This window comes from Stenella coeruleoalba (genome assembly GCF_951394435.1).
Source record: "Stenella coeruleoalba genome assembly, chromosome: 8".
NCBI classification, from domain to species: Eukaryota; Metazoa; Chordata; class Mammalia; order Artiodactyla; family Delphinidae; genus Stenella; species Stenella coeruleoalba.
In genome coordinates, this window is record NC_137154.1 from 69,875,138 (window position 1) to 69,894,507 (window position 19,370).

General features: G+C 39.9%; 1 protein-coding gene across 1 annotated transcript; it reads left to right on the plus strand.

Moving 5' to 3' along the window:
- Window positions 1-4,370: 4,370 nt before the first annotated feature.
- LOC307190415 (uncharacterized protein C11orf97 homolog) lies at window positions 4,371-15,767 on the plus strand (the record flags this gene model as incomplete). The annotated part of the gene is made up of 3 exons (XM_079929577.1): window positions 4,371-4,553; window positions 5,498-5,640; window positions 15,643-15,767. The coding sequence occupies exons 1-3, from the start codon at window positions 4,378-4,380 to the stop codon at window positions 15,765-15,767; spliced, it is 444 nt and encodes a 147-aa protein (XP_079785703.1). The 5' UTR covers window positions 4,371-4,377.
- Window positions 15,768-19,370: the final 3,603 nt, after the last annotated feature.

Genomic DNA, 19,370 nt, shown 5'->3' on the forward strand with positions numbered 1-19,370 from the left:
TTGGAATGCTCTTAAAATATGCCTAAAGCGGTATAATATCTCTTGAAGGTAGCCCATGAAAAGTTAAAGTTGTATACCATAAACACTAATGCAACCACTAAAATAACAAAGCAAAGAGTTACAGCTAAACTTCATGATAAAAACTCTCAACAGACTAGGAATAGAAAGGAAGTTCCTCAGCCTGATAAAGGACATCTAAAAAAACCCCAAAACTTAACATCATACTTAGTGGTGAAAGACTGAGTGCTTTCACTCTAAGGTTAAGAATAAGACAAGGATCCATCAACAGAGGAATGGATAAAGGAGCTGTGGTACATATATACAATGGGATATTACTCAGCCATGAAAAGGAATGAAATTGGGTCATTTGTAGAGAGGTGGATGGACCTAGAGAGTGTCATACAGAGTGAAGTAAGTCAGAAAGAGAAAAGCAAATATTGTATAATAACACATATACGTGGAATCTAGAAAAATGGTGTAGATGATCTTATTTGCGAAGCAGAAATAGAAATACAGACATAGAGGACAAATGTATGGATACCAAGGGGGAAAGCGGTGGAGTGGGAGGAATTGGGAGACTGGGATTGACACATATACTGTGTATTGATACTATGTACAAAATAGACAACTGATGGGAACGTACTGTATAGCACAGGGGACTCTACCTAATTCTCTGTGGTAACCTAAATGGGAGGGAAGTCCAAAAGGGAGGGGATATCTCTATGTGTATGGCTGATTTATTTTGTTGTGCAGTGGAGGCTAACACAACATTGTAAAGCAACAATACTCCAATAAAAATTAATTTTAAAAAAATGGATGTTCTCTTTCAAAGTTTCAAATGCTCCCCTAGTAAATAAAACAGGTCACATTTTCAAAAAAAAATAATAAGAAGACAAGGATGTCTGCTCTCACCACTTCTATTAAACATTTTACTGCAGATTCTAGTCAGGGCAATTAGGCAAGAAAAGAAAAGAAAAGACATCCAGATTGGAAAAGAACTAAAAGTATCTCTATATGCAGGTGATATGATCTTGTATATGAGAAATCATAAGGAATCCACTGGGAAAAAACTATAAGAACTAATAAATGAGTTCAGCAATGCTCCAGGATACCAGATCAATATACAAAAATCAACTTTAGTTTTATATAGTATCAATGAGCAAACTGAAAATTAAATTAAGAAAACAATTTCATTTATAATAGCATTGACAAGAAAAAACGTACTTTGGAATAAACTTAACAAAAGAAGTACAAAACTTTTGCTCTGCGAACTATAAAAGATTGTTGAAAGAAACTAAAGAAGCACAAAATAAACAGAATGACATCCCATTTTCATGGATCAAAACACTTATTATTGTTAAGATGGCACTACCCCCCACATTGATCTATAGATTCAATGCAATTCTATCAAAATTCCAGCTAGCTGCTTCACAAAAATTGACAAGCTGATCCTAAAATTCATATGGAAATGCAAAGAAGCCAGAAGCGCCAAACAATCTCGAAAAAAAAAAAAAACAAAGTTGGAGAACTCACACTTTTTTATTTCAAAACTTACTAGAAAGCTTGTGGTACTGGCATAAGGATAAACATATATATCAATGGAACAGAATTTTGAATCCAGAAATAAACCCTCACATTTATGGAGCACTGAATACTTTTGACAATAGTGTCAAGAAAATTCAATGGAGGAAAAAATAGCCTTTTTCAATAAATGGTTCTGGGAAAACTGGGTATCCACGTGCAAAAGAATGAAGTTGGACTCCTACATCACACTATAATGTTAATACAAAAATTAAAATGATCAAATACTTAAATGTAAGAGTTAAAACTATAAAACTTTTAGAAGAAAACAAATGGAAAAAATCTTCATGATATTAGATTTGGCAATGATTTCTTGGATATGTCACAAAAAACACCTCATTAAAGGAAAAATATAGATAAATGGGACTACATCAAAATTAAAACTTTTTTAAAATCAAAGGACACTATCAACAAAGTGAAAAGGCAACTCATTAAATGGGAGCAAATATTTATAAATCATATATCTGATAAGGGATTAATATCCAGAATATACAAAGAACTCTTAAAACTCAACAAAAAACCCAATTCAAAAATGGATAAAATACTTGAATAAACATTTCTCCAAAGAAGATATACAAACAACCCGTAAACACATGAAAAGATACTCAAATCACTAGTCAGTAGGAAAATGCAAAGCAAAATCACGAAGAGATACCACTTCACATTCATTAGGATAGCTAGCTGTTATATTTTTAAAAAGGAAAGTAACAAGTGTTGACAAGGATATAGAGAAATTGGAACCTTTGTGCATTGCTGGTGGGAATGTAAAGTGGTGCAGCCACTTGAAAAAGTTTAATGGTTCCCCACAAAATTAAACACAGAACTACCATATGATCCAGTAATTCCATTTCTAGGTATATACTCAAAAGAACTGAAAGCAGGAACTCAAAACTGATACTTGTACACCAGTGTTCATTGCAGCATTACTTGCAACTACCTAAAGGTGGAAACAACCCAAACGTCCATCAACAGATGAACAGATATACACAATGCTGTATGTACATACAATGGAATATTATTCAATCTTAAAAAAGGAATGCAATTCTGATTCATGCTACAACATGGATAAACTTTAAAAACATTATGCTAAATGAAATAACCCAGACACAAAAGGAAAAGATTGTATGATTCCACTTATATTAAGTACTAAAGTAGTCAAATTCACAGAGACAGAAGATAGAACAGAGGTTACCAGAGGGCAGAGAGAGGGGGAAATTGAGAATTATTGTTTAATGGGTACAATTTCTGTTTGGAATAATGAAAAAATTCTGGAAATGGATAGTGGTGATGGCTGTACAACACTATGAATGTACTTAATGTCACTGAATTGTATACTTAAAAATGGTTAAAAGAGTAAATTTTATGTACATTTTATCACAATAAAAATAAAGCAGTTATACCTCCAGATCCCCCATTCTTAGCAGCTAGATGGATGACCCCCCCCCCCCTCCACTCCAGCAGAAGATTGGAGGTAATTCACTGAAGGAAGTCAAACAGGCTCTCTGGATGGAAGGTACAAAGCACAGTTGAAGGCAGAACCACCATACTGAAACAGGAATTTCATGAATACTTACATTCTACATATTAAGCCTTCAGTTCTCCTCTCCCCCTCACTTCCCAGGGTGCTGGTACCAGACTGATTCCCTCCAGCAGGGAGACCGGAGGAGTCACTCCATGGAGAATCAGAGCAGTTCACGAGATAAGACCTTAAAATACCAACATGAGGGCTTCCCCAACTGAACAGCCGAGACAGATCACCCATCAGTGAAACCCCCAGTTGATAAGCCCACCTGTGTGCACAGAGTCATATGTCCACTACGAGATAGGGCAAGACAGTCAAAGATCACCTGAAGGTAGAGGAAAGCTACTAAGAGAACAAAACAAACCAGAACTGGTAACTTGGGGGAAGCAACAATTATACAAGAAGAAAGTAACATTGGAAATGAAGTGTATCATTAATATCCTTAGACAGATAAGATATTGCATCCATGGTATAAGGCCAAAGTGTTATACAAAAAAAGAGACTGCAAAAACAAAACAAAAGCAACCTCTTGCTCCAAATAAAGCCCTAGATTTTCCCATTTGCTATTCAAATTAAACTTTTCTGAGTTTGATTTTCTCATGTGTAAAATTAGTTTTTATATGGATTCAAATAGATTGTGAATACAAAAGTGCTTAGACACTACAGGAGTTGTTTATTAATAATAACAACAGCAACAACTTACAATCCAAAAGTTGGGAATCCTCAACATTGATTTATTCGATCATGTGAGTGTAGCAGGGAGCGGGACACGACAAGCGAAGCACTGCGTGAAACCAGAGACCTTTCCTTGAACTCACTGTCCAGTCCCTCCTCCCGCCCCTACTTGTTCCAGGTGGTGATTTATTCTTTAGCCTTTGGGGCCAAACTTTTCGGAATTCGGATTCCGGCTGTGGCACTTCTAGTTGTGTAACCTCGGACAATATCCTCTGCTTTTCTTAATCTCAGTTTCCCTACCAAGGAATAGTAAACCCCCTCTTGCGAAACTGGTGTCACAAACAAACGAGAGATAAATGGAAAGAAAGTCCTTTGCTTTGGTCAGTAAGTAATTGCAGCTCCCCAACTCCAGCGCCTTCCTGGGCGCGCGGGTCACCTGCACAAGCCGGCTGGGGGCGGCTGGGGGCGGCTGGGGGCGGCTGGGGGCGGGGAGGATCCACAGTCACCATGGCAACCGGAGACGCCTCGCGTTCTCCAGCAGCCTGCGGCGGAGCAGAGAAGGCCAGGCGGCCGCGCGCCGCGAAGAAGACCCCCGCGGCATGAGGGGGGAGGAGGCGGTGACCGCGGTGGCGATGCCCGAGGCGGGCCGCGACGGCGAGCAGCCTCTGCCGCCCGCAGGCCTGGGATGCGGGGCGCGCGGGGAGACCGGAGGCCGCGGCCCCCAGGAGTCCCGGAAGCAGTGTGGGTTCTCTTTCAGCCTCGGACCCCGCGGGAGGTACGTGGGCGAGGAGAAGCGGTGAAAGGTGAACTGGGGCAAACCGCACTAAGACTAGCTGAAGCCGCAAAGGTTTTGGAGGGAGGGGGCGGAGCTGCTGTTTTAGCAAAGGCAGGTGTGATGGTTTTGTGGCCGAAGGCATCTGGTCCATTTCCCCAAGCCCTCCTTCATAAAAGGCTACCTGAGTCCAGGTATCCTCCAACTTAATTGGTAGTGGCATTGGCCTGGAAGGTATTGAAAAAAATTGTGTGTGTGTATATATACATACATATGATATTAAAAATATTAAATTATAAAATATATCTTAATTATAAAAATGTGTAAAATATAATATATATTTAAGTTTTAAATATATTTAAAAATATGTTTAAATTATAAAATGTAAAATGTAATATATAAATTTAAATTTTACACATAATAAAACTATGAAGTTTATATTTTAAATACATAAATTATATACACACACGGAAATATGCAGATCATTTTTGTCAGTTCCTTCATTTTACAGACCAGGAAACTGAGGTCTACACTAGAGGAAAGGAAGTGACTTGCCTACCGTCACTCAGTGCTGGAGAAATCCTTCAGACATTTAAACCCCCATCTCTTGGATTATCAGTTCATAAATTATGATTACCTGATCCTTTTAGAATCTCACAGTTATGGACCACGTTTTAACACACTGCTGTTGTCTCCTCCCTGCCCTGCCAAACACACAAACAACATTCAAATAAGTAAAAGCAGTTCTGGTTCACAGTCACAGCCAACATGGTTGAGTCCACGCTAGGTCCAAGTGCTCTTCCATAAATTTACAGATATTTCACAGCCCTTTGTGCCCCACATGTCTTCAGTAGGTGGTAAGGAATGATGAAGATGAAAATAATAGGCCAAAGAGGAAGGCAAGCATTCCCAGCCCTTTTGCAGCACCTCCCTGATTGCCTCTCTAGAGCACCGTGGCTCCCTCTGTGCCAGGACAACAGAGGAGCGAGGGTTGTTCTGAAGCCGCTCAGCTTCCGCTCCTCGAGCGACCACGCACCCTCCTCCTGGGAGACGGAGACCCCCCGAGGAGCCACAGAACTGTTGCCACCTGGTAAAAGGACCTCTTCCCTCAGCATCAGCCACAATGTGCCTGATTATGATACCTCATTCCTGTTATTGTCAACAGCACGCAGAGACCTTATCTAGAGCAGCTAAATTCACTGTATATAAGTATTCAGTATACTTAAGTAATTCCTTCCTCCGACTTAAAATTCTATCTGGGAATTTTCCTGTTAAAGGAGCTATAATTTAAAGGTTCTGTATTCCCTGTGACTGTAGGAGTAAAAGGTGGACTTAACCATTCACTCACCAATTTGACAGCTGTGGAGTCCTTTTTGCATGTCAGGCATTGGGCTGGTTGCTGGGAAATGAGTAATGAATTAAGGCTGGTGTCCAGACTTTCAGGAGCTCACAAAGTCAGGGTGGGGGGCATATAAAGAGTTCCTGCCTCAGCCTTCCTGAGTTCCTGGCCTCAGCTGAAATAGAGACAGAATATTTACACCTGCACAAAGTATCCATTCAATTTTCAATTTTTTTTTTTGAAAGGTCTTCAATCTCTAGTTTTTGGAAAGGTCCCCAGTCTCTGTACAGCTTCTACCCCCTAATCACACATCTGCTCCCAAATATACACAGATAAAATGTGGTGTTTTCCCACCGAAACATTTTTGAATTATATAGTGGTGGCTATTTGAGCACCCACCAAATCTTTCATAGACTCCGTGTTACCTTTCTTTTTTTCTTTTTTCAGTGTTACCTTTAAAATAATTTGTAGTGCTTTCACCACACTGGCTGAACTATCCCAGTATTCTCCATTTTATTAAATCACTGAATCCAGTACAATCAGATTAGTGTATGTGGTGGGACTATAACCTCCCTTGATCTGAAAATTATACTTCTATTAGGTGGATCTAAAATTACATGAGCTGTTTAGACAGACACATTATATTATTAACACACATAACAAACGCAGTCTATGACATCCTTAGTTTCTCTTTCCCCCCCTGTCCAACTGAAAACATTTGACCCAGGCCTTTTCTGTCCTATGCTTATGCAATTCCTTTGTTTGGTCCTAAATACAGGTCGTTATATGTATCCCCAACAATACCGTCCTATGAATTTCAGCACTTCATTCTAGGCGTAGAAGGCCCTTTGAGTCCTGAGTTTGCCATTCAGCACATAAACCATTCACCAGGTTTGTGCCATTCTCACATTTGGTGAGTTTGCTGAAAGTTCCTATATTCAAATTAACAAATTAAATGGTGATCCCAACAGTTCCAAGTAGAGTCTCTAGAAGCCCCTGATCTGTCAGTCAGCATCTTTGGCATGGGCACTCTCTGCTAAAGAGAAATACACTTTATCAAATGCCTTGCTGAAATGCACGTACTACGCTGTGGCTACAGCGTCTCCCTAATCTGTCTAGTTCAGTAACTTGATTTGAGAGAGTTAGGTAGGCATGCTTTTAATTTTTATGATTTCTGGAAGTTACTTTTTCGTTTATAAAATAGGAATAATTATACCTGCCCATAGGTTGATTGTCAGGAAGAGAGATAATATATGTAAGATGCCTAGGGCATGGTAGCATTCGATAAATTGTAGCAATTGTTATTAGCCAGCTTGTTTGCTTTCTTTCTTTCTTTCTGTCTTTCTTGGAGCAGGGAATATTTGCCTATACTAGCTCTTTACTACTGTCTCATTTTTCGTAGTTCCTCAAAACCTTTGGTGATTTCCTCTGTAAATTCTCATAACAGAAGGGCTGAAATTTGTCAAGAGACTTGAACTTAGAGCGAGTGATCTCTTCCTCTCTTCTGAACTATTACAGCCTTTTCTTCTTTCTTAGCCACATTTCTTAAACCCTTTTTCTGCCTGAAGATCATGATTTAACCAAAAAAGTGTAAACCAAAGTTAAGCTAGAGTAATTCTGACCCTCATTCATCTCTTATTCATATGACTCCTAATTTAGGGGAAACAAGATGCAGGAAGTATCTAACTCTGCCTTGTTCATGTCTGAGGGTGTGTTTGGGTCTCATGACCAGGAATGAACCAGCACCACAGCCATACGCAGCAGGTCTTTTGCCCTATTTGGGTCAGTCTGCACACAAGTCAAATTTATTTACTTGTGTTCCCTATCAGTTAGTCAGGAAAAGATGACACCTGCCATATCTTTGTGTTGGTTAGTTAGGTTTTCCATGGCTCCTTGGATTGGGCTTTTGGGCACTAGGACTAGAAATACTGGTTCCCTGTTGTTCACAAGGCTGCGTGCGCAGACATGCCTATAGAAGAATCTTTCACTAATTGAACAATGCTTAGTTCCACTTGAACACACATTTTTTGAGCATCCATTATTATGTCAAACTCTGTTCTAGGACTCGAATGAACTGAACAGACAACATCCCTGCTCTTACGGTATTTATGGCCTGGTAAGGGAGACATATGGTAAACTAATAGTTACACAAATAATTGTGTATAAAGGAAATGAGGCTGCACACACATTGCAATAAATCAAATGAAAGAAAAGAGGAGAGTACTATGAGAAAAAGTAACCAGGGGCGTTTCAAGATTGTGGAGCCAAGGAAGGTTTCCTTAAAGAACTGACATTTCAGCATAGACCTGAAATTCAGGTAGAAGTTACCCGGGGAAAAAAAATTAGGAGACAGGCAGTTCAGGCAGAGAAAATAGAATGTTCAAAGGCTTCCATGTGGGGATGGACAGAAGGGCCATGTGGCTGGAGCTCAGAGAGCAAGAGAGAGAAGCTGACAGGACAGATTAGAGAGATGGAAGGGCTCAAATGATGCAGCGCTCCCCGGGGTGAGCAGAAGAAATGTAGCTAAAGTACTCAGAACAAATAATCCATCCTCAACTATAGCAGTGTTGTCTTGTGGGGGCAGGTTTAGAGGACAGGAAAAAGTCCTATGTCCATTAGTGGCTCACTACTACAATTCAGGTTTATTCTTTAAAAGATGATGAGGGACTTCCCTGGTGGTGCAGTGGTTGAGAGTCCACCTGCCAATGCAGGGGACACGGGTTCGATCCCTGGTCCGGGAAGATCCCACATACCACGGAGCAACTAAGCCCGTGCGCCACAACTACTGAGCCTGCGCTCTAGAGCCCGTGAGCCACAACTACTGAGCCCGCGTGCCACAACTACTGAAGCCCACACGCCTAGAGCCCGTGCTCCGCAACAAGAGAAGCCACTGCCATGGGAAGCCTGCGCACCACAATGAAGAGTAGCCCTCTCTCACCTGCGCGCAGCAGCAAAGACCCAATGCAGCCAAACATAAATAAATAAATTTTTAAAAAGAGAAAAAAAAAGTCTGGGGTGGGGTCCAAGAATTTGCATTTCTACCAGGTTCCCGGGAGACGTTGAAGATGCTGGTCCAGGGACCCCACTTTGCAAATCACTGACCCAGAAGAATCGAAGTCATTTAAATTGGTCAAAGCAGCCAAGGATTTTATCCCACATACACATGGTATATGAGTTACATGGCCTGGGCGTTGATAGCTTGCACTGATGGTTCATTTGAAAAAAGATGTGCTCTCAAGAATCCCTCATAGATGTTATTTTGAAACTGCTGGAGCCCCTCATTTTCATAGTTCCTTCTCTGATTGCTAGGTGCATATTTCATGCTTTTCAAACCATCAGGTTTTTACTGCAACCCTCTTGGGTACCAGCAGTTGCTTGAAGATATAAAAGAACTGTAAGGCACAACTCCTATACTCAGAGAAGTTGACATTTTCTGAGGAGGACTGTTGTACAACAGTCTGGTGGGACCCCCAATTCACTAAGGATTCCTTAGAGAAGATGCTGCAGGCCCAGAGGTACATCTTTTCAGACTCCATGGTGTATTTTCCCACTTTTTTTTTTTTTCGTATTTCTTCACTCTTCATTTGGTCTTCTTGATCTATTTATTGATCTCAATACCAGTGCCACGTTGTCTTTGTTACTATAGCTTTATAATAAGTCTTTTTTTTTTTTCTTTTTTTAAAAATGTTTTCCCACTTTATGTTTTAAAACCAGCATAGAAACACCTTTTAGGGCTTCTTGTGTCACTCATTCTCACGGAAAGAGAGACCAACAAAACGGCTCATTCTGTTCATCTAGTGCCTTTTTTTTTTTACATCTTTATTAGAGTATAATTGCTTTACAATGGTGTGTTAGTTTCTGCTTTATAACAAAGTGAATCAGTTATACATATACATATGATCATATAGTGTCTTGAAGGAAAGTTTAAAGTCTTAGAGTTTGAACTTTATGGATGGATGCAAAATGACCTACTAAATTACTTCTCTGAACCACAATCTACATATACTACTTCCCTGGTGATTAAAAAAAATATTTAAGTTAATACTATTATATTTTGGGTCACCTTCATTGTTTTCAGAGATTACTTAAAAACTGATTTATACACTAGTTGGATGTTGTATTATCCTTAATGGATACATTTGATTATGAGACTGTCTAAATGATTAGGAAAAATCATTCGGCTTATAAAAATTCATTTTTCTAAGCAGTGTTTTCAAATATTCTTCATATAAAATGGAGAATGCTTGGGGGGCATGGGGGGGGCTGCATTTTTAATAACATCCACCAGAGGTCGCACGGAGGTGCTATTTTAGCCTAGAAAAATCTTTCAGAGCTGAGGATTGATTCTGTAAGGTTAAGTCTTAAAGGGCTCTATTGATGAAAAACAAAAACCTACTCTATTTTTTCTTTTCATTTTCTTCTTCTCTTTCTTTTAATGGCTGGAATCCCCACGTCCTTGGCCAGAATAGGAAACTAGCACCCAAGGAGAGTGCCACACTCTTCCAGCCTAGCCCAGAGGGCTGGCAGCTCGGGTCAGCCACTGGACCTTCTAGAAGGAGGTTTTCAGTGACACAGTCTTTTAAATATCAGAAGAAAGCTATGGCCTCTCTTGCTGGAAAACACACCTTGTCACATACACCCATAATTCTGCATAAAACTCTGAGGGGCTTGTATGACTTATATAGTAGCTATTCCCAGATGTTAGGAGGAAGTATGCTTGACCCATTCATTGTCTTCACTTCTTTACTTATCGTTTGCTCCTTCACCCATCCCAAATAGGCTTTTGCTTCCATGAGTGCAGGGAAATTGTTCTTTTCCGGATTGCAAATGACCTTTTTCTTGAAGGTCAAATGCAGTGATCTTGAAGGTCAAATTCAATCTCCTGGTTTCAATCGTACCGTCTATTGAGGGGCATTTGTTCTGAAGTTAAGCAACTTAAAAGATAGCATGTTTTACTTCCGATGGAGCTAATGATGACAATAATGGAAGTACCCCAGAGCAGTGGACTTAAGTTATTTCTGTCCTTTTTCTTCTCCTTTGGTTGAATGAAATTGGTAAAAGGTCGAAAGTTTCTTCTCTCTGGGTTGAACAATATCAACCAAATGTCAAAAGATCCAGAAGTTAGGTTTTAAGGATGTTTAACAGTGAACATTACATTTATTTTAGAATATTGTTATTTGGGTAGCAAGAAGGGACTCAGGAAAAAGCCGTTCAGTGAGGGACCCTCAGGTGATTGAGCTCTCCCACCTGTTCTTGTGGTCGTGTGTGACAACAGTTAATAAGAGCTGTGAAGACCTTGCAATGGCCAACATGTCCCAGGTGATTGTTACTGTGCGCCCCATACTTGGGTCTGGGGAATGGCATCAGTGACAACAAGAAAAATGGACTGCCAGGCCTCTAAGCCTTCCCTTCTATGGGTTTTTGAGTCCTTCCAGGCTCCTGACGTAGAGCTATATGGGTTCAGTGAGAAGGGGAGGGGTAGGTGGGTGAAGGGAGTCTCTCTAATGATGATGATGATGATGATGATGGAGGTAATCATTAATAATTTTATTTATTTACTTATTATATTGGCCATCATTCACAGTGTGTCTCCTGGACATGAAAGTTCTTACAAATTACCTCTTTCAATCTTTGCAACAACCCCGTGCTCTTACTGAAACTGCAGAATGTGTTTTGGGACTTAGTAGAGCATAGAGCTTGGTAGAGCTTCTGTCTCCGTGCAGAAAGAATTCAGTGAGAGACAGAGTGACAGGCAAGGAAAGAGTTTATTAGTATAGGACACTTGTGAGATTTACAAGTGGGTGGGCAAGAGGGGTGGCACGCCAAGAACTTAGTGGGCTGCAGTTTTATAATCAAAGGAAAAGTGGGGAGGATAGACATCAAGCTTCCATCGTCAGTTCCTCCTCCACATTGGGCAGGAGTTTTCTTGTCCCTACATGGTCAAACAGGGACTATCGTGCAGCAATGGAAATAAGTGAAAAGGCAGTTACATAGACTAAAATATGGTAAATCATCTCAGGTTTCAGTTTAATGTCACCTTTTCCTTGTATTTTTGTCTTTAGTGTGCACAGAGAAGCATGTCCTAGGAATCATTAACTTACTGACCTCACTGGACAGGATGTGGGTCTCATTCCACCACTGTTTTATTGTTTGGGGACACGTCTAATGCTTCTGTTGCATGGTTTTGGAGCTAAGCAAGCCCACTTGGTTTTGTTGTTAAGCAAGCCTGCTTTCTTGCGTGATCATTTAACTTAGAGGGGTCTCCCATACATTTTTTTTTACTTACGATCCCTTCGTGAGATTAACTATTTAATCACCTACTTTGTCCCTGTACTCTGTCCCTGTCATTATTATTCCCATTTTGCAGCTCTGGAAGCTGAGGCTTGGGGGAGGTACAACGACTTGCCTGTTGTCACACAGTGGAATAACTGATACTTGAATGTAGGCTCATCAGAAGCTGATGTCTTTGCTCTTAGCCATTGGGATATACTTTAAAATATAAGATTATGTTTTCTTAGAGGAAAAAAGATTTGAAACTGTACTGGTAGCAAGTAGTATTCTCTTCAGTAACAACAAAGTTGTCACGATCTTCCCCAGGTTTAAGTTCAAACTTGAGGTAGAAGAGGTTTCAGAGGCTTTACACATTCCTGCCCCAAGCACAGGGGCCTGGATCTACAGGGTCTCATCATCCTGAAATGATGAAAGGAAAAAATGCAATTTTCTGATCAGATCTGCTGCCAGGTGTAAATGGAATTTGGGCCACCCATGGAGCCTTCTGGATAAGTAAGAATTTAGCTAACCTCACAATTCATATATTCTTAGTGGTTCCCTGAAGATTTCCCCCTCCTTACAACTTTTTTAAAAAGAAGAGGTAGGTTTATGAGACATGCATTATGGGACTATTGCATTCATTTTGCCATTTATTTTAAAGCTATTTCTACATTTGGAAAATTTTCTATAGAGGACCATGTGGAAATACATTAATGTACTACTTTAATGTTTTCAAATTGCAAGGGCTTTTGTATTTTTCAGGCTAAAACCTGCAGAGTTTATAGTAGTCATGAAAAATTTGATTAATGAAGCTCACTAGTGTTCTCTTATACGTTTCCTTTCCCAATGAATTTCAAGAGTGTACTCTCAGATGCATTCATTTGTGTCTGTATGTGCCTGAATGCATGCACACTTAACGTTGAGTCTGGTTTGTTTATTATGTTTAGTACAAATTTAAGAAATGTGAAATATTTCCCAGCAAGTGTCGATATTTTTGCTATTCATTAATTCATTCAACAAAAATGTTTTTGTACCTACAATATACAAGGAACTTGCTAGACACCAAAGACATGTCAAGATAATTCCCCCAAAAAAGATAATTACTGAGCTTAGAAGTCACCAAACATAAATTTTAATTACTTAAAATTTTCTTCCTCTGACCATGTTTATACAAAGGAAGCATAGACAATATGTTTCTAAACTGGCTTTTCAAGCTCCCATGTTCCTTATTCACAGTCCTGAGACAGCTGGGGAAACAAAAATATTTTTAAAGGGCGACCTTCTGATAGACCAGGTCAGATCCCATTGGCTAAAATTTTCAGCGTAAAGACTTGGTTTTGTAACTTTAAAATTCAGGATAAAGACACACCTAAAAAGGTGTTTGAGTAGAAGAGGTTTGGGGGCATGAGAAGAGGAGAGAGAAGAAGAATCTCTAAGATTCCGAGCTTCAAGAAAGGACTTGATTCCTTTCTCTTAGCGTCTCTCTTATGCCTACTGCCCTTTTCCTTTTCAGGTTAGGCCGCCAACATTGAGGTCTCTCTGGCCCCGTTCTGCACACCCCCCCTTTGTCTTCCTTCCTCCTCCTGGAAAGCATTTGCCCAGAGCTGAGAGAGTTGAATTTCCCTTTAAAGAAGCCTCTGCTTCAAAGGATATTCACACTTCTTTTTGGTCCTCTTTTCCTCCAGTTGAATATATCACTTTCCGTAATGTCTTCATCCAAATATCCTATCAAATCAAAGTCATGCTACTTTTCCCAGCACCCTCTATCCCCAAGTACAGTAAACACTTACGTATAACAACATTTTGCTTTGAGGGTTTTTTTCCCATGCATTTCTAGGCATATGCATTTACATTTCAGGTATTTTCTCTATTAAGCCATAAATGTGATTGCATCTGAAAGAGCCAACTGGATTAGACTAGTACAATTCTATTTAATTTGATGTAGGTTTTCTACAGAGTTCTACCTCTGGATTTTTAACCATTTTCCATTTACCAGACCTTCCCACAATGCGGAACAAAGCTAAATCTATTTTCTTGGTTTCTCACAGGTTGTCACGGGGGGTATTGAATAAGTGTTCGTGGACTCCTACATCTGAGGGTTTGTTACCCTTTTCTATCTCTAGACGGGGCAGGAAAGGAAACTGGCTTGATCAGTAAGGGAAGATTTGGGTTAGATATAAGGAAAAGCTTGAACTTTGTAAGGTCTTGGCAGAAGGAGTCTTGGAGTCTTCCTTGAAGGTCTTTGAAGAAGAGGGAGGAAACGAATCTTGACAGATAGCTCCAGCTGCTCCGTTCAGGAGCCAGGAAGGAGGGGAAAGGACTGACATTCAGCCTGGTGAGTCAGCTCAGTAACTGTGCCTCTGGAAATAGAATCTGAGTCCATGCTTGTACAGGAAAATCATCGTCCCTGTAAAAAAAAAAAAAAGCTACTATTTATTGAGTACAAAGCATTTCATTTCATCCAAATGCTATAATAATCCTTCAAGGTAGATATTATTGTCATCCCCATGAGGGAACTGAGACATCGTGGATTAAATAACTTGCCCAAAGTCATAGAATTGGTAGGTGGTAGAGCAGAGACTGAAACCCAGATCTCCTCTGAACTCAAAGGCTGTGCCCCTACCCATTGCATGGTACAGACTCCTTTAGGGAGGGATCATGTCAGTGTGTATGCCAGTGGGCAGACTTGGATCTGTGGAGAATATTGGGCATTGACATTTGCAGCTTCAGAAATGGGAAAAACAACTTATGGCATTTACCTGAATTCACTTCTTTGTTTGACTTGGGTCACAGTTTTCTACACAGTAGATTTTCACTAAATGCTTGTTAACTGATTCCCAGAATCTAAACATGTGATTTTAGGATATGGAGAAAAGCCCAGTGCAAATCATTACTAAACCAATACTTATTGATGGTATCAGGACTTAGGACTATAATTTGCCTCGTACAGTGCATAGACATCACGTTACAAATATTTTGTTATGCTGTTTTCCAGTGAGTTTACTGTTTCTTTCAAGGAGGAGATTAAACAACCTCTAGTTTAGAAGATTATTGGATCTATTGGATGAATTACTCTGGTAACTTTGGGCTATGTTATCTTTGGAAATATTTGTGCTTCTAGGAGTTAAAGCAGAATCAGATAAGATTGCCTGATGAAGTCCATATATTAATGATTATTTATTCCTGATTTCTCTGCATCTTGCTATTTGTATTTCTTAATTGACTTTTCATCTATTTCTTTAGGGGCAGGTTAAATTAATAACACTGTAGAGGTTAAATTGCATAGGGAATAATTCAATAAATGAGCTAGAATTACAGATTAAACAAAGGCTAAAGACCTTGGGTGGTTTAATCAATCAAACCAAATAAACCTCCACCCAAATGGCTAAAGAAAATAGTCACCAAGTAAATACTTTACGAACATTTTGTGCTGAAAAGAGAAGGAGCTAATAATCATTATCTTGCTTTTGAAAATATTGACAGTGGCCCTGGAAGGGATTTGGAGCATTGAAAGGAATCTCCCTGTGGGAGGCTTGAAGCCAGGACTGCCGAGCAGAAACAGTTTACTGCCACAAGCCAAGTACTATTCGAGGCACGGAGGGCTATGAAGTAAGACCTGGATACCCTTGACTTCCACCCCAAGCATGGAGGATACTGAGCGGTTTATAAACCAGTGGGATATGCTTTAGTTACAGCTCTCAGTCGAAAGCCAATCTTCTTTTGATTTGCTTCTCTCAGGTTACTTGTAGTTTAGCTACATTTCCTCATTGTGGAACCTAAATAGTAATAGTTTAAGTAACCAATTTACCCCACGGATACAATAGAAGTTCACACTCTTGAGTTATACTCCTGACTCTTTCCTTTCCTTTTTATCCACAGAAGACCTTCCAGCACACAGGCTCAGTGGGAAGGAATCTTGCACTGTCCTGTCTTCTAGACAGATGATCTGCGTTTACTAGTGGAAATGAGGAAAGGGAGACGAGGGAATTCAGGAAGAATAAGGCAACTGCTTTGCTAGGTTCCATTAGTTTTACCCTATTTTAGGTAGGAGGCCACCAAGGCTGGCCCCAGTAGACTGTTCCTCACAGACATTATGTTTGGGGAAAAGCTATTACTCATTCCTCACTGTCCCAGCCGATGTCTGCCAGCGATATTTGTGGCAGGATGTGGAGAAGGCAGGGGTTCTGACATGGAAGCACAAGCAGTGTCCAGGTAGTGTACGGACATACAACTGGGTCTATAAGTCCTGAAAACAGCTCTACAATTGGGAGGGAACCCTGGGCTGAGAGGAAAGAAGTGGGTAAGTGCCAAGCTTGGGTCCTCTTAACCAAGATATGAGTCATACTGGCAAATGCTATATAGCACTTCATATTCTAGATTCTTCATATATAATTATATATTAAATCTTTTCAACAATCACATGAAACAAGTACAGTTCATTTCACAGATGAGGAAACTGAGGCACAAAAAGGTTTGAATAATTTACCCAAGTCGCTCAGCTAGTGAGTAGAAGTCATGAGGCACCACCAACTCTGTGAGCCAACGGTACACAGGAACTGGGCTGTCTGGTGAATCTGGAATGGCGTGAGGGCTCAGCCCAAGTGCCACAAAAGAGGGGGGTCCCCGGGGAGGAAGCCTCCAGAATATGGATTCAGTAGGAGGAAAATACAGCCACTAAAGACTGGGACACAAGGTGAAAAAATAAACAAACAAAAAACTTGTTACTTAAGGGGATTCGTGTAGCAAAAAGGAACCAGTAATAGAGACCTGGGTTTAATAATAAAGTAGTAGCCACCATTTATCATGTGCCAGGCATGGCAGTCTTTTATAGTTATGTAATCCACAGGGTCACATGAGATGAGAGTTTCAATCTTCATTTTTCACATGAGAAAACTGAGGCTTGGAGACATTACATTACCCAAGATACTATGTCTAGGGGGTAGTGAGGCCAGAACTACAGACCTGTTTCCATCTGACTCCAAGACTATGCTTCAACCTTTGGGCCATCATGGCAGAGAATTTGCTCATCAGAAAACAAGGGTGGAATAGTAGTGGTTAAACAGGCACAAATGTCAGGGCCATGGGAATTCAGGGTTAGGAACCTGAGAGTCAACTACATGCAAAATCCACAGAGATGTGACCTGAAGTAATGGTTGTTCCACCCAAGTCTGGGACACTTGCCCAGTGGGGGCTGTTTATTTCAGCTTTCCACCCAATTTGTCAGGTCCCAACTCTAGTGGACAAATCCATCATTCCAAGAAAACTCACAAAGCAATTTATTTTAGAGATGATTTTCTAAATGCTGTAATATAAGACTGGTTTGAAGAACAAGTTACCTTCATTTGAAGACATAGAAGTGCAACAGATTACCCGATTTATCAATTGGGGGCATGTAATAAAAAATACATGTTTGATTTTGACCATAATTACATTACTTTCACCCATACGGTTTAGGAGAAACTTATTCACAGCTCCCGCTCATTGATACTCATCCACACGACCTTCCTAGCGGCCCTCAGCCCTCTATCTCCAGCCCGCATCAAGCCCTTACAGTGGTCATGTTATAGTATGTAACTGACATTGTTGTATGTTTTAGCTTCATCTCTGTAAGTTACCAGCTGCATTTTGGCATTTAAACTGCTACTATCTGCTATACAAATCACAACTGATGAATCCATAAGGATTAGCTGATAACTGAGAATTAGATATTTCTCATTATCAATTGGGAAAGTTAGACGCAAGACAGCAATAGCACAGATGAACAAAACCCACAGATAACTCTCAAAAGTTGGTCGGTATTAATTCAAACACTGTCAGAAACCCAATGAAGGCAGGACCCATGTCTCTTTCACTCACCACTGTTTGTCTGGCACTTAGCACGGTACCTGGCACGGTAGGTGCTCAATCACTATCAGTCACAAGAATGACCGCGCGAATGATGAAACAGGAAATACATACATGTTGAATGCCTCCTGTATGTTCGGAACCTTCTTGCTGCTACCCCACACGTCTCCCCCTCCACAAAGTATATGGTTTTCCCTCTTTGAAATGCTAAATGAAACAATGTAAACAATAGAAGGAAAAGCAAGGGAACCCATTGACTTTAGTGTGTGAGTCATGAAAAGTTGTGCATATCTTATATACACACTGATGCTTTCAAAGAGAGGTTTTCCTTGGAATACAATATTTCCAGAAACCTCTCCTATAAAGTGTACTTTAGGTAGATAATTTGGGCAATCCTCACTGTCATCTTTTTCCTATTCACTTGTGCTTTTTTTCCTTTTTCTCATGAACAACACGATCATTGTAGTTGTAACTCCTCCAACATTTAATACACGTCATTTAAAATTTAAATTTAGAATCATGATCATCTAATTGTAGTTCTAAATTCTAAAACAGTTTTTGGTTAGAGACTAGGAAGCCTCTCCTGCTTTCATCATACTAACAAGATTGAGTCATTTACTTTGATCATTTTCTTCTTATTCTGTGGCATGTAACAACAACAAAATAATAATAATAAAGTTGTCCAGCCCAGCACTTCTCAGGCTTTAATGTGACTACAAATCACATAGGTATCTGATCAAAAAGCAGTTTCTGATACAGTCGATCTGGGCTGGGATTTGAGATTTTGCATTTCTAACCAGCTCCCTGGTGATGCTGATTCTGCACGTTCAGACACTATACTCTGAGTAATGAGGGTCTAGAAGACCGAGGTTTCTCCAGTTACTTGAATCACAGGGGTATGGCTTTTATATTCTGCTCTACCAAATGAAGCACTGTTAAGAAAATTAAAGCAATTTTAGATGAAAACGGGGTTGGAATTAAAAAGCATTTCCCCAAAGTAAAAACTTGTTTGTTCACTCATTTCTTTACTCTAGGATAAGATGAACAATTTTTCCATTGAGAAGAAACCTCTTTCTCCTGAGGTCTGAAAAAACAGAAGAAACCCACGCTTGTTTCATGGTTTAGATGTATTTAAAAACATTTATATTAGCCTGTAATTCCTATTATTGGTATTAGTTCCTATCTATAAATTAATCCAAAGCAATGACAGACTATTGGTAAAGTTTGCTAAGCACCTGAAAACAATGGAGGAAAATATTTTTAGTTGTCACAGGTAGGATACACTGGGCTTCTATTTCAGCTTATTTTATTAAGTATGTCAAATATGATAAAACAAAGGCATGTTTATTGAGTCTACTTCAAGGAAA